The 14,032-nt window shown below is 33.8% G+C and overlaps 1 protein-coding gene across 1 annotated transcript in view; it reads right to left on the reverse strand.

Moving 5' to 3' along the window:
• LOC140170320 (short transient receptor potential channel 1-like) overlaps positions 1-6,233 on the reverse strand; it is a 39,812-nt gene extending 33,579 nt beyond the window's left edge. The window contains 2 exon segments of the mRNA XM_072193687.1: positions 4,636-4,754; positions 6,033-6,233. Of these exon segments, the coding sequence (XP_072049788.1) occupies positions 4,636-4,754; positions 6,033-6,213 (300 nt within the window). The 5' untranslated portion in view covers positions 6,214-6,233.
• Between the last annotated feature and the right edge of the window lie 7,799 nt (positions 6,234-14,032).

The raw sequence follows: 14,032 nt of genomic DNA on the forward strand, positions 1-14,032 counted from the left end.
TTATTACATCAAAATACTAGTGTAAAATTGTTATGAAAAAGTTTATATAATTATATTAGTGACAGTAAAAGTAAAGTGTACGTAGGCTTATATTATTGAATGCAACATATCATAATGTCATAATTGTATTGGCACTTCAATACTGAACAATTATGCCCGTTTATTAATCGCGAATGATTCCAGGTGCACTTGGGAAGCTTACAAACAGAGGGAGTAGGGTGACTCACTGAAAAGATCAGATGTGAAAATCTATCAATTGTGCACACATTAATTAAATCAGAGTTTTAAGCTTAAATACAATATCCAGAGTATGCACAATGGGCAAGTGGGGTACGGGGTAGTCTAATAATGGGGTGGAAATGGATTTCTTTTATATACACTCTTGATGTTCTAGTACATAGTCCTGTATAATTACGGACTTTACTAGAACTGTATAGCCATTAATGCCATTCACCTGTCTGTATTCATTTTGTTGATCAAGACTTCAATGTGGGCAGATCACGACATTATAATCTCATAATTAGTATTGCCTTAATTGGTTTAACTGTTTAATGGACAATAATGGATACATTGTCAGGGAATTATAGATAAAATATCCATTTATATGTAATATCTGAACAGTGTGCTACTATACTGCGTCTGATTCGTTTTGTTGATCGATACATTTGCGGTCATATTTTGTTGGCCAAAACATTTGTGGCCATAATAGCCAGACTTATTGTTCTTAATTGTCTATATGGACATTATGGACAAAATGGACAGACATTAAAACAAGTGAAGAGGCTTACGCATCATACATTGGAACACAGAAACATTCAATCATTGCAAACTAGCGCACGAGATCAAATTAATGATGTTTACTCGTTATTCTTAAGGTTAGCAACTATTTCAAACTGTTGCAATTTGGTAGTTCACAGCAGCTTGCGAATGGAAATGAGCTTTGGCAAATATTGCATTGATCATTTCATAGCGAGTGTGGAGAAGAATACAAATATCACATATCTTTGGTTCTTGAGTTATGTTGTAAAGAGGGCTGAAACAGCAACACTTTTGTAAAACGTATATAACTCATTACCAACAATAAATCAAGCAAGTTTTCAAAGTATATAGTTTTGCAACTTTTGCAAAACATCTAAGTGTTATTTTTCAATAATATATTGATTTTGTTATCGACTTTTTTTGGCCCAACAATACCTCGTCTACCCTTAATATATCGATATACATGTGTGAAAGAAGTATCACGCATCGCACACTAGCGCAATTAAACATAAAATTACAAATTGAAACATAACATGCATTGGCAGATACATCAGCGTAAATACTTGAACCACAGACCTCTTGCTTGCAGGAGGAGCGCTCTAACTACTGAGCTACACAGACTGTTCCTGCACTCATAGAAATGACTTGTTCGCCTTGTTGGCGCAATTCAAAAGGAATAAGTTTGGACAACTCAAAAATAGTGTAAAAGTTGCCAAATTAAAATTCATTTTAGTTATCCGAACTTAAAAAATGCTGAAAAAGCTCTAAAAAGTTCCGTCAACTAATCAACTTTGTTGGCATTACTTAAAAAGTTGATGTAAGTCGTTGCGTCAACTTTTTAAGTAATGCCAACTTCTGAATTCAAGAAAATTATGCTAACCTAGGCTAGTTTCATTTTCTGAGTTGTAACAACTCAATAAAGTAAGTGCAAATGAGTGCGACCAACATAATGATATCGAGTCAGCGTTACTCAAAATTGTACGCGTTGGCATTACTCGGAAAGTTGACGCAACGACTTACATCAACTTACTGAGTAATGCCAACGAACAATTTCTATGAGTGTGATAAACAGGATGGATACGAGCAGTCAGGGTAAATAGTACAACATTTGCTTTTAAAAAGCTCTTTCACCGCGCTAGGCCACCGTGCTCCCTGTCCGCCAACGTGTTTTAAAATTTTAAGTTGCTTGTTTATATGTATCAATATTTGAATGGCTATCTACCAACATTCCTCTCCTCTGGTCATTCAACAGGAGACAGAGCCTTTTCAGTTATTGGACATCGGCTGTGGAACATGCTCCCCTCTCTTCATAAGAGAAGCTATTTCTCTTATTGTTTTGAAAAAGCTCTTTAAAACGCACCTTTTCTCTCTTGTAATTTTTCCTTTCCTTTTGTATTTTTGTTCGTTTCTATTCCAGCCTTGGCTGTAGTTTGTAAAGGCGCTTAGGCCTATTTGATTAAGCCCACTCCAAGCAATACAGCTCTTTCTTCATGAAGATGTTGGCTCCATCAAAAGGCACCGTGCAGTTCTTTCCCCCAATGCACATCCCAGTCTCCACAGCAGGGGTGGAGAAACAGCTAGCTTCACCAGCTCAATCCTAGGAAAGCTATATAGGGCCAAACCAGATACCAATCAAGATTCTGCCGGACCACGCTACTATTCTCTCTCCTGTTCTGCAGAAGTCGTCCCAGATTATTGAAAGCAGGCCAACGCAGGGTTTCAAGATTAACAGCAGGTTTCAAGAAAGAGGATAGAAGCCAGGCATCCAATTATACAACTGTCTCCCTAACCAATATTGCGTGTAAGAGGTTGGAACACATTATTTCAAGACAAGTAAAATCAGAGCTCGACTTGACCAACAGCATATCCTGAATGATTTCCAACATGACTTCAGGAAACATCATAGCTATGAGACACAAATTTGATTTTTGAGGATCAGAAACAATAGATTGATAGCCTCATCTTTGATTTCTCCAAAGCGTTTGATGTAGTAGCACATAGGAGACATCTCTACAAGGACCCAACCACAAACTGGCTAACCAATCATTTCCAGGCTGAAGTCGTTGATGGTGAAAGTTCGTCCAATGCTTCTGTATGTTCTGGAGTTCCTCAAGGCACCGTGTTAGATCCACTCCTCTTCATATTGTTAATTAACGACATTGTTGACGACATCTCATCCGCCATCAGACTACTTGCAGGTGATTGCCTTTTATATCACCAGATACAGTCCGTGAGTGATGCGGGGGACACATTGGCAATTGGTTCCCTTGACTGGCAGATCCTGCTAAGTGCTCTCTGCTTCGGATCACCAAAAACCGTTCCAGCATCAAGTCACTAAATATAATGAAATTTATGATATATGCATTCCAAAGAAAAGGAAAAGAGTACACACAAAAGTGAAGAAACCAGAATCGCCCTGGATTTCATTTTCCAAATGTTTTATACAATAAATCTTTAAAAAAGCCCACAGAAAACAATATTGAAAAATATAAAAAGTATAGAAATAAGCTAAAGTCTCTTTTGCGGTTGGCTAAGCAAAACTATTATTGTGAAATTCTTGATCGTGAGAGAAACAATACTAAAAATCTAGTATAAATTCTAAGTCCTAAATTCAATTATTCGTAATAAAACCAATAACTGTTCTGAAAAGTTTGTATCAAAAAATAATTCGATTGCAACTGAATTTAATAAATATTTTGCGAATATAGGTCCTTCTTTAGCATCCATAATTAAGCAATCAGGAAATGACTATTCATCATATCTTAAGAAGGCAAATGATAAGATTTGTTTTTTTAAACCTACTAATGAAGATGAAATTGTAAAAATTATCACCAAACTTGGAAGTGGTAAAAGTCCTGGTTATGATGGTATAAAATCTGATATAGTAAAGCAAGTTGCAAATGAAATAGCTTACCCAGCAAACACAAAACGTTTTCGACATTATTCGCAAAAGGTTATAAAAGGTTGTCAGAAAACGTTTAAATGTCGTGTTATATAAAGGGTATATTAAGAGTATAAAACGTTTTCATAACCTTAAAAATCATTTTTTGATAATCTGCTACTCAGCAAACAAAAATGTTTTACAGAAAACGTTTAAATGTCGGGTTATATAAAGTGTATACAAACGCTTTAATAACATTCCAAAAACATTCTTGAAAACTTGATACAAAACATTCTAAACAGAATGTTATTTTGGGGTTGAAAAAATATTTTGCAAAAAATGTTTGCCCAAAATAGTTTACAATAGCATTTTTTGAAAACATTTAAAAATATTGTTGTAGTGTGTTTTCATACAAAACGTTTTAAAACGTTATCATGTCCTTTATATAACCCGACATTTTAATGTTATTAAAACGGTTTTACCTAAACCAAAAGCCAAAATATAACTTATTTAAAACGTTTTTAAAACGTGTTTGTGTTTGCTGAGTATGTACCAACATCGTCGCCCCAGTTTAACAGAGCTTAACGACTCCGCGGTATACAGCACCTTAAAGCGGCCAATCGAGGATAAGGACGTTATTGTGCTCGACAAAGAACATAGGTGCTACGAAAGAGGGGTGAAAGAAGCAACATAATTATGTTCGCAGGGAAGAACCAACTTTGAATCCCGACACACGACATAACTTGTCCAAGAGTTACGAGCCAACCATCATGAAAATTCCTCGACGACTCCCTCGTGACGTAACTTCTACTATCATGACGTCACAGGTCAAGAATACAGAGCCAATTCAAAAGTAGACGGCCTGATGAGAAGTCATGGTTATTACGCAATACTGTAGCCATCAATCAGTTGAACATAATTATACAACTACAACATTTATTGTTTTCTTGATTTTGGACTATTTATGTGGTTAGTACAACCCTGTGTATACTTACCGGTCTATCCTTGGCATACTCGCAGAGTAATCTAACCGCTTCCACAAAGTCAGAGTCTACAGCCCGTAATAAGGCATCCCCTATCCGCACGTTGCTTTCCAGGAGTGGGTAAATTACAACTGGAAAAAGTACAAGAGGAAATCAAATGTCTCAAAAATAGTAAGGCAGGGTTTTTTATCTTTCTTAAAGCTAATAACGCTGTGCTGTCCTATATTTAGTTATGTTTAATGTATTTTGATATAAATTATAAAAGGCAGAGATATAAAAAAAACTAGTTCGCGTCTGACGTCAGCTGTCAATCAAGTTCAGAGACATGTTGTTTACGATTTGTCGTGATTCTTGAAGTTTCTGAACGCAACGGAAAAATAGCGTGCTCTATGGTTAGTTTTTTACCTTCAAATATACAAACCATCTCAAAAGTTAGGTCTCAGTAGGAAATGTCCCTTGCTGAGGGCACCACAATGTCAATAATGCCTAGAAAAGTTGCTTTTGCCTTCAAAGTTGACTACTTTCTGATCATGCTGACAGCTTGTCACTTCCATAGTGTGATGAGCATATTCTATTTTTAGTGCCTCGTGGAACTTTTTCATCAACAATTTAACGGATTATCTGTGTCATCGAGCTATACTTTCAACTTTTTTTTTTATATCAATTTAAGGTGGAGGTAACTTCAGTGTGTAAAGATTGCAGTCCATTCAATGTTAATTCAGTAATCAATTGTGTGAAACTCGCAAAGAGCTTTTGTTCCCTTTACATGTTCCATCGAATGTAATGTGGTAACGCTGCAGAACTCTTGTGCCCACTACTATCTGTCCAGCTCATGACTAACCCCCGTATTCACCAGTCCGTTAAACATCTAAACATTGCAGTTAAAATTCAAAAATCTAACCAGTTATGAACGGTCCTTCCTCCAGCTACGGCCAGCAAACGGAATGCACACCCGCCTTACATCTAATCCCATTTTAATAGGGATGATTGACAGTATTGATAATAGCTAGTGCCTTGAATATGTCCTGACATAAAAAAAAATCAAATAACTGTATTACTTCCTTTTATTTCGAAGGCTTAGAGCCAGAACAAGCTATGTCCATTTGTTTTCTCAATTACATGTTACTCGTTTCGGCAACAGATGGACAGTAAATTATGCCCTCCATAATAAATGCAAGTGACTTTGGGGTATATGCATGGTCACTTAACAATGCTTACGCAGTTAGTTAGATGCAAGTGACCATGCATATACCCCAAAGTCACTTACATTGTCTTATGGAGGGCAGAACCGTCCATTTGTTGCCGAAATGAGTAACATGTAATTGAGAAAACAAATGGACATCTGGTTCTAAGCCCTCGATTTGCAAGAGACGAATACAAGAAAGCAAAATCTATAATAGCTGACATACCAAGATTGCCTTCAGTAATAGCTATGTTCAATGCTGATTGTCCATTTATATCTTTACAGTTAATATTCAAGTCTATCTCGTCCCGTCTGTCTATTAGTTCGTTGACACTGCTCACTTCGCCTTTCTTCACTGCTGCTAACAACTGATCCTCAAAACTCAGGGGTGTCGATGGTCTAGACATCTTGAAGTCTTAATGTTCTATACAGAGAAAAAATACATGGTAAAAATATGTGACACAATCTGATCTATACCATTTTTTCACCCTGGTGTGGCATTGACCCAACGATGCAGCTGTTTCGCTCGTGGATCTATACGGTGTCTTTAAGCTCATGCCTATGTATGCCAGCGCTACGAGCGAACTCTAGCGATTTGAAGCTGCGCCCAATTAAATGCGCAAATGTTTAAATGTTTAAAATCGTTTAAACGTCACCATATGGACAAAATGTGGACCAGGTCAATCATTTGAATTACCTGTGTAATCTGCTTTCAGTGGAGATGAGTCGGACAATATTGGCAAAAGGTGGCACTCAATAAAAAAATTCTGCTTAAAGCATCAAATTTGGAGAGACAAGACAAATAAGGAAGTGCATGTGAGGGAAGAGAGGTCAATACTTAAGGTGCCATCAGGAGCCGAAAGAAGAATTAGACTGGTCATATATTGAAGTCTTGTGAGATGTGATGGATGGAAGGACGAAGGGGAAAGACCAACAGGAAGAAGAAAAATGGAAATGCTTGATTAGAAAAAATGTTGCATGAATGTTGGACCTTAAGGTTAGCAACTATTTTTAAACTGTTGCGATTTGGTAGTTCATATTATCTTGCGATTGGTAGTAAGCTTCTGCAAAAATTGCATTGATATTGATCATTCTATAGCGAGTGTGTAGAAGAATTCAAATATCACAGATTACTATTATAGATCCTGTGCTTCTTGAGTTATGATGTAAAGAGGGCTGAAACAACAACACTTTTGTAAAACGTACATAACTTATTCACAAGAATTAATCAAGCAATTTTTCAGGTATATGATTTGTATAATTACTTTTGCAAAACATCAAAGTGTTATTTTTCAATATATATTGATTAATATTGATTTCAAAAATATAACCTTAATAACAAAAAGTACAAAATTGTTGTTTTTTTTTTTTTTTTTGCATAAGCCTCTTTCACAAGTAACAGTGAGTATTCGCTTGAAATTTTACATTGACCAACTTTTGGTGCCAAACTGGATGCTCGTTCTTTCCACGCTTGGCCAATCCATACTTTGATGACTCCATCTGATGTTCTTTAATTATTCATTGACATGTCAATTTATATCATGCGTACAATTAAAAGTAAGCAGATATGAGGTGGTAAATGACCCACATTTATTACGTTCAAAAGATTCTACATCAGTGGACGTTTGCCCGTATATAACTTGATTGATCCATCTAAAGGCGTTGATCGTGTCACTTTGTCAATAAAACGTTAGCGAATCTGGAAATGTAGGGCCTTTCATAGGTCAATTATTCCGTAAAACGAAATATTCTCGTTATATAATATCAACCATAATGAGCACTCAGCCACTAAATCCATAAATTCACATGAAAGTATAACCCGTATAGACGATATAGGCCGTAGACTGACGGTGACAAATCCGCCCACACTTACTTCCCCGCCCCAAATGCTCACATACTAAATTATGGAGTCATGGAGATCGATCTACACGCCCCAACCACCGAGTAACACTGCACTAAACAGCATTTTTAATTATCGTCCCCCTGTGTATGCACATGGCTCAAGACTTTGATCGGTGACCTTTTTTGTCTATAACTCAATAAATGCACATTCGAGATGGTCAAGTTATACTTTTTGCTTTTGGGTGGTAAATTGAATATAAAAACAAGAGGTCTTTGTGTAATAGAGCATGTGTTTAAAAAAAATGGGGACTTTAGGTGACAGCAATGCTGAAAAGGGGGTCTTAACGGCCCTTCATATGCGTCACCTCCAAAGTGGGAGTGTCCCCTCCTCACCGGTGCTAACGAGGTTTGACCATGTCATAATTTTACACCTGCATTTTTGTGTGAACATTGGGGCATGTGAAATGAATTGTGTTGCAATTAATGGTGGATCATTTCATATTCGATTTTTCTACCCTCTTTCTTGACTTTGAAATGCATTTTTGCATTTTGTACATTGTTTCTATTCTAAATAAGTTCTCAGTTACGGAGGTCCACAACGTGATTTTAAAAACTCTACGACTTGAAGGTGAAAAACGTACAAGTCAACTACACGTTCGGAGTGAGATCCAAACGCATAACAATGTTGTTTTCCTTTTTTTTTTTTAATGTAACGGGTTTGTTAAAAACATTCGGTAATTCAGCAGCCCACAAAAACAAATCTAGACAGTATTTTGTTTCCCATCTAGATATTACTCTGAACTTTATTTAGTAAGAGAATCAGATTTCCATTTTATTTTTCACTTTTTATAAAACAGTGCTTTCACCAAAGTCAATCCGGTGGTGAAGCCTTAATATTGTTGGCGCATGCCCGTTATCAATAATTCATAATTCATCACATTTATACGTTAAGTTTCAATCGGAGAGTAATTGTGGCGCGAAATATCCCACATTTCAATATAGAACTTTGGTCAAACATGCGTTGTGTAGTGAGGTCCACCGAAGACATGCCAAAGATGGTTGGTAATTTGTCAAATATATAGGTGTGAAAAGTATCGCTGGTTTATCAAAAGTTACTTCGCATCACAGGGCACATTATTTTCTTTTTATTTTGAAATACTCATACTATATATAATATATGTGACGTGTCATTAGTTTATTAATCATGTTAATAATTTGCACAATTTATTTTTAATATTTTATCTATTTTATTATTCAATTGTCCTTTTATCGGCATCACAAAACAGCTCACATTTCAAAATCTCCAAAATAATAAATAAATACATAAGTAAGTAAATAAATAAATAAATAAATAAATAAATAAATAAATAAATAAATAAATAAATAAATAAATAAATGAAAACAATAATTAATTAATTAATTAATTAATATTTAATTAAAAAAATATATATATTTTTGCCATATTCAACATAGTTTTGCCAGAACGGACCAACTATACTGATAGAAATTGGCAGGAATAGTATACAAACACATATTCATGTTCATTTAAAATCATACATGTGCTTTTGTTTGTTTGTTTTATTTTCATTATCTGAATCAATATATTATTGAAAAATAACAGTTAGGTGTTTTGCAAAAGTTCATTCTACAAATCATATACTTTGAGAACTTGCTTAATTTATTGTTGTTAATGAGTTATGTACGTTTTACAAATTGTTGTTGTTTCAGCCCTCTTTACAACATAACTCAAGAACCACAGGACCTACAAAAGTATATCGGTGATATTTGAATTCTTCTGCACGCTCGCTATGAATTGAGCAATGCAATGTTTGCTAAAGCTCACTACCATTCGCAAGATGCTGTGAACTACTTTTTTCTGCTTCGATCAACAATACATCGTATACCCTTAAGTGGTTGCTTCGTACTCTGATACACATCGGTCCTGACAGACTGGGTCCTAATGGATCCAGGCTCAACCAAATGCAAAATTAAACGATGAACTCTATGTTGAAGTTCAAAATGATTGTGAGCCACATCAAATAGATGCTAAAATGCTGATGAAAGTGGTCATTTGATAGATACCATATCACTCTGTGTATATACAGATGTAATTAGATGAAATGCAATTAGTAATTTTTTTTATTAATGCAGGTCGGATGATTAACGATATTTAAAGTGACCACTAAGGAAATTACAATTTTAAATAGTGATAAATATTTATCATAGATATACGTATCAACAAAGGAAAGCATATCAATATTTTTATAATGTTGGTGTCGTAATTTTGGAAACAACCGTACAAATTATGGTCACGTGTACTGTAATATTATAAAATGAAAGCTTTGCAACCCCAACCCTCCCCCACCTAAAAGAAAAGGATGCAATTACTTTTGCCACATCCCATTAGAGTACAATTATATGCATTGAAAATGTCCACATATTGTATTTTACAGTACTTAATAGAAATTAAAGGTACGCTAGCTATATTATACTGTGAAATTTAGTACTTTATTATGTATATAGATATCGTTACTGCCGATTATTTTCCAATAGCCCAAGTTTCCATTTCAGTTGGTAGAAGCATGAAATGTTGAGATTAGCAATAATTTGTTGTTGTTTTCTTTTGTATTTTTTGTTTGTTTTGGTCGTTACCTTTTGTTGTTGTTGTTGTTATGTTTGTTTCGTTTTTCTTTTCTTTTTCTCAAAAGCAAATAACGGCGCTTTCAAATCTTCCAATATTTTCACATTTTTACGGAAAACTACTGTGTTATAGTATTTCTTTTAAATCCTTGAATAGCACAGAAATTTATCATCGTCTTTTCTATACCAACACAAAATTTACAACATTACAACATTTTGAAATACATGTATCTTTAATTTAACTTGCTAAGTGGACTGCGACACTATGTAGAATTCAATGCTGTATTGTGATTACAGGGTGATTTAAAATGAACTGTACCCAACTTTACCCAATTTTTGTTATATATTTGCGGATATTATACATATCAAAAATACTATCATAGAAAGCAGTGATAAGTGTTCTGTAGTAGAAATTTTGAATTTGGATAATAAGTGGTTTTAGTCAGAAGATATCGCATTTTTAAGTTATCATCCCATTTTAGACCAACACACGGAACTAAGTTTATCAGTGTTCTCTACCGCAGTAACAAAATGCATCTATCATGACTACATACATGTACAGCAAAACCAAGACAAATTAAAATTACGAATTATTTTGCATTATTAAATCAATAATATTCAATTACAATGTCAGGTTTGCAAAGATTACATGTTAGAATGAAGCGAAGGACCCGTTGAATTGAAATTGTAGAGGGACTTGACATTTGAATTCAAATAGAAATGGTGCTGGTGCAATATCCATAATATACTCGAAATTGAGACCTGATTTTTTTCACAAATAATAGGAAACATAGCCTACTACCTTATTATAGCTTGCAATATAAAATTATTTAGATGTCGGTAAGTATTTAATTTTAATTTTATTTATTTATCAATTCATCTTTTTTTAAATATGTTTAAATAAACATGCGCAATTTATGTTGAACTGAAAGTGTCTGAGGGCAGCTGAGTGAGCAAAATGCTGTAGAACAGATAGTTTGAATAAAATACTCATCCGTGTGCAACATCGTTTTTGGTGTGTTTTCTAAGAATGAACCTTTCTTCAAAACCATTAGAGGTAAAAACATGATTTTTTCACCAATAATAGGAAACATACTATCATATTAGAGCTTAAAAACACACATTATTTTAATGTCGGTAAGTATTTAATTTTAATTTTTGAAGTTGGGTACAGTTCATTTTAAATCACCCTGTAGTACTGAATGAAACATTTACGTCTGGTATAGGCTTCGCACAGACCAATCTTAAAGTAAAGATGATGATGATGAAGAAGACGAAGACGAAGGAGAAGAAAAATAAGTTGAATACTACTACTACTACTACTACTACTACTACTACTACTACTACTACTACTACTACTACTACTACTACTATAATAATAATAATAATAATAATAATGATAATAATAATAATAATAATAATAATAATAATAATAATAATAATAATAATAACAATACTACAGGGTGAGTAAAAAAAAAACTGCAATAGAGCAAATAATCGATATTTATGTAAGAAACAAGTCGAACTTTCCCGATATTGAAATATTCTATAAATGCCACACTCAATGGCCACCTTCTATGAAAATATGAAGTGAATCGCGACTACCGTTTAATTTATATGAGTCTTTTTGCTGCGATACCCAATTTCGTTATTTGTCCACGAGGTACATGTATTTTGAATGACATCACACATTGCACGGTAAAGGCACCAGATCTGAAACTGACTTTAACTTTAATAAGGTTGTTTTTTGTGCTATTTTAATTTATTTTTTCTGTTCAAACAAACCTTCTAACATTACTTTGAGTCCTTTATACCTCACTCGACTCCAACTCCAGTTTTTTTAATCCCAATATGTCCAACTTCCTGGATATTTTGTAATTCACTCCACTTCAATTTGTGCGCATTTCATTTTGACATTTGAAAAACCCGCCTACAAATGTGTATGTTTTTATAAATAGAATAAACATCTTTAAAGTAAAGATAAAATGAAAATAACAACAAATAATGTTTCTTCTCCTTAAATAAGACCAAGTGCAATAACACTTTGGGTGCTCCATTTTATTTCAATGCCAGTGAGGTTAAGAAAATGGCAGTTGTTCCAAATCTACCTTACACAGAGTGGGCTGACATTCAAATTTTAGATGTTTCTTGGACAAACATTAAAATTGGGTACCGCTATAAAATGTGTCATAAAAACAAAACGGTAAATGCTAATACCTTAATTTTTTCACACAAGGTCACTGATGGACATACTATGTATAAAATATTTTAAAACCAAAAAGGTTCAACTCGGTTCTTATATAAAAATTGATTGTTTTCTCTATTGCACTTTTTTTACTCACCCTGTTACTACTACTACTACTACTACTACTACTACTACTACTACTACTACTACTACTACTACTACTACTACTAATAATAATAATAATAATAATAATAATAATAATAATAATATAATTGTCTTTATTTTTATTAAAATTTAAAAGGAAAAGTTGAATTACACAAATTGTCGTAAAATTATATATCGCTATACTTAGTGGTTGATACCAACATCATAGCGCCAAAGGGCTAAAATTAGTGGATAATTTTCAATAATGTGGCCATTTTGTCCATATGATACATTAAGGTGATTAGGGCGTGATTACTTTTTGAAATTTTTGTCATATGATGATGGAATCCTAAATGAGTAATTAGTGGTTTTCTGTAAGTTATCTATGACAATATAATATATCATTGTAAATTGTCATCAAATAATAATAATAAAAAGGGCAATAGTTTTGCAATATTAAGCAATCAGCAAATTGCCTTACTTAAATGATTAGCAATAATTATTTTAGCATAAATGTAATAATGTATATCTAAAAAATGATGAAAATTTTAATAATATATCAAAACGAACGTTTCCATTGTTCTAGCGGTTCTTGAGTAAGGAGCAAAAATATATCAAAATGAACGGTTGCATAATTCTAGCGGTTCTTGAGTAAAGAGTAATAATATATCAAAACGAACGGTTCCATAGTTCTAGCGGTTATTGAGTAAAGGGTAATAATATATCAAAACGAACGGTTCAATAGTTCTAGCGGTTCTTGCGTAAAGGGTAATAATATATCAAAACGAACGGTTCCATAGTTCTAGCGGTTGTTGGGTAAAGGGTAATAATATAACAAAACGAACGGTTGCATATTTCTAGGGGTTCTTGAGTAAAGGGTAATAATATATCAAAACTAACGTTTCCATAATTCTAGCGGTTCTTGGGTAAAGGTTAATAATATATCAAAACGAACGTATCCATAGTTTTAACGGTTCTTGGGTAAAGGGTAATAATATATCAAAACGAAAGTTTTGGTCATGTTCCTCCTCCAGAGGAAAATCATGCACATGGGTCGGAAATTACACCTCTTATATCAAGCCTCGTTATTATCTTTATGAAACCCATACAATTCATGTTTGTGTTATATTTGTCTCAATATTTGAGAGCAAACACCGCCGCGCTAGGTCTTTTCCCATCCGGCCCGCCTTAAACAAAGAGACTACATGACTACATGTATTCAAAAGATAAAAATAATACCAATTCAAACTGATCCCAAAACCACAAAATGTATATCTTAAATAAAGTATTTGCTTTGTGATGATTTAATTGAGCTTTTAAAAAAATGATATCAATAGACTAGCATTTTTCACCCTAATAACCAGCACGATTCAAAGCGATTGTTAAGAAACATCATGAAAAACCCATAACCTCAT

Source organism: Amphiura filiformis, chromosome 14, assembly GCF_039555335.1.
Source record: "Amphiura filiformis chromosome 14, Afil_fr2py, whole genome shotgun sequence".
Taxonomy (NCBI): domain Eukaryota; kingdom Metazoa; phylum Echinodermata; class Ophiuroidea; order Amphilepidida; family Amphiuridae; genus Amphiura; species Amphiura filiformis.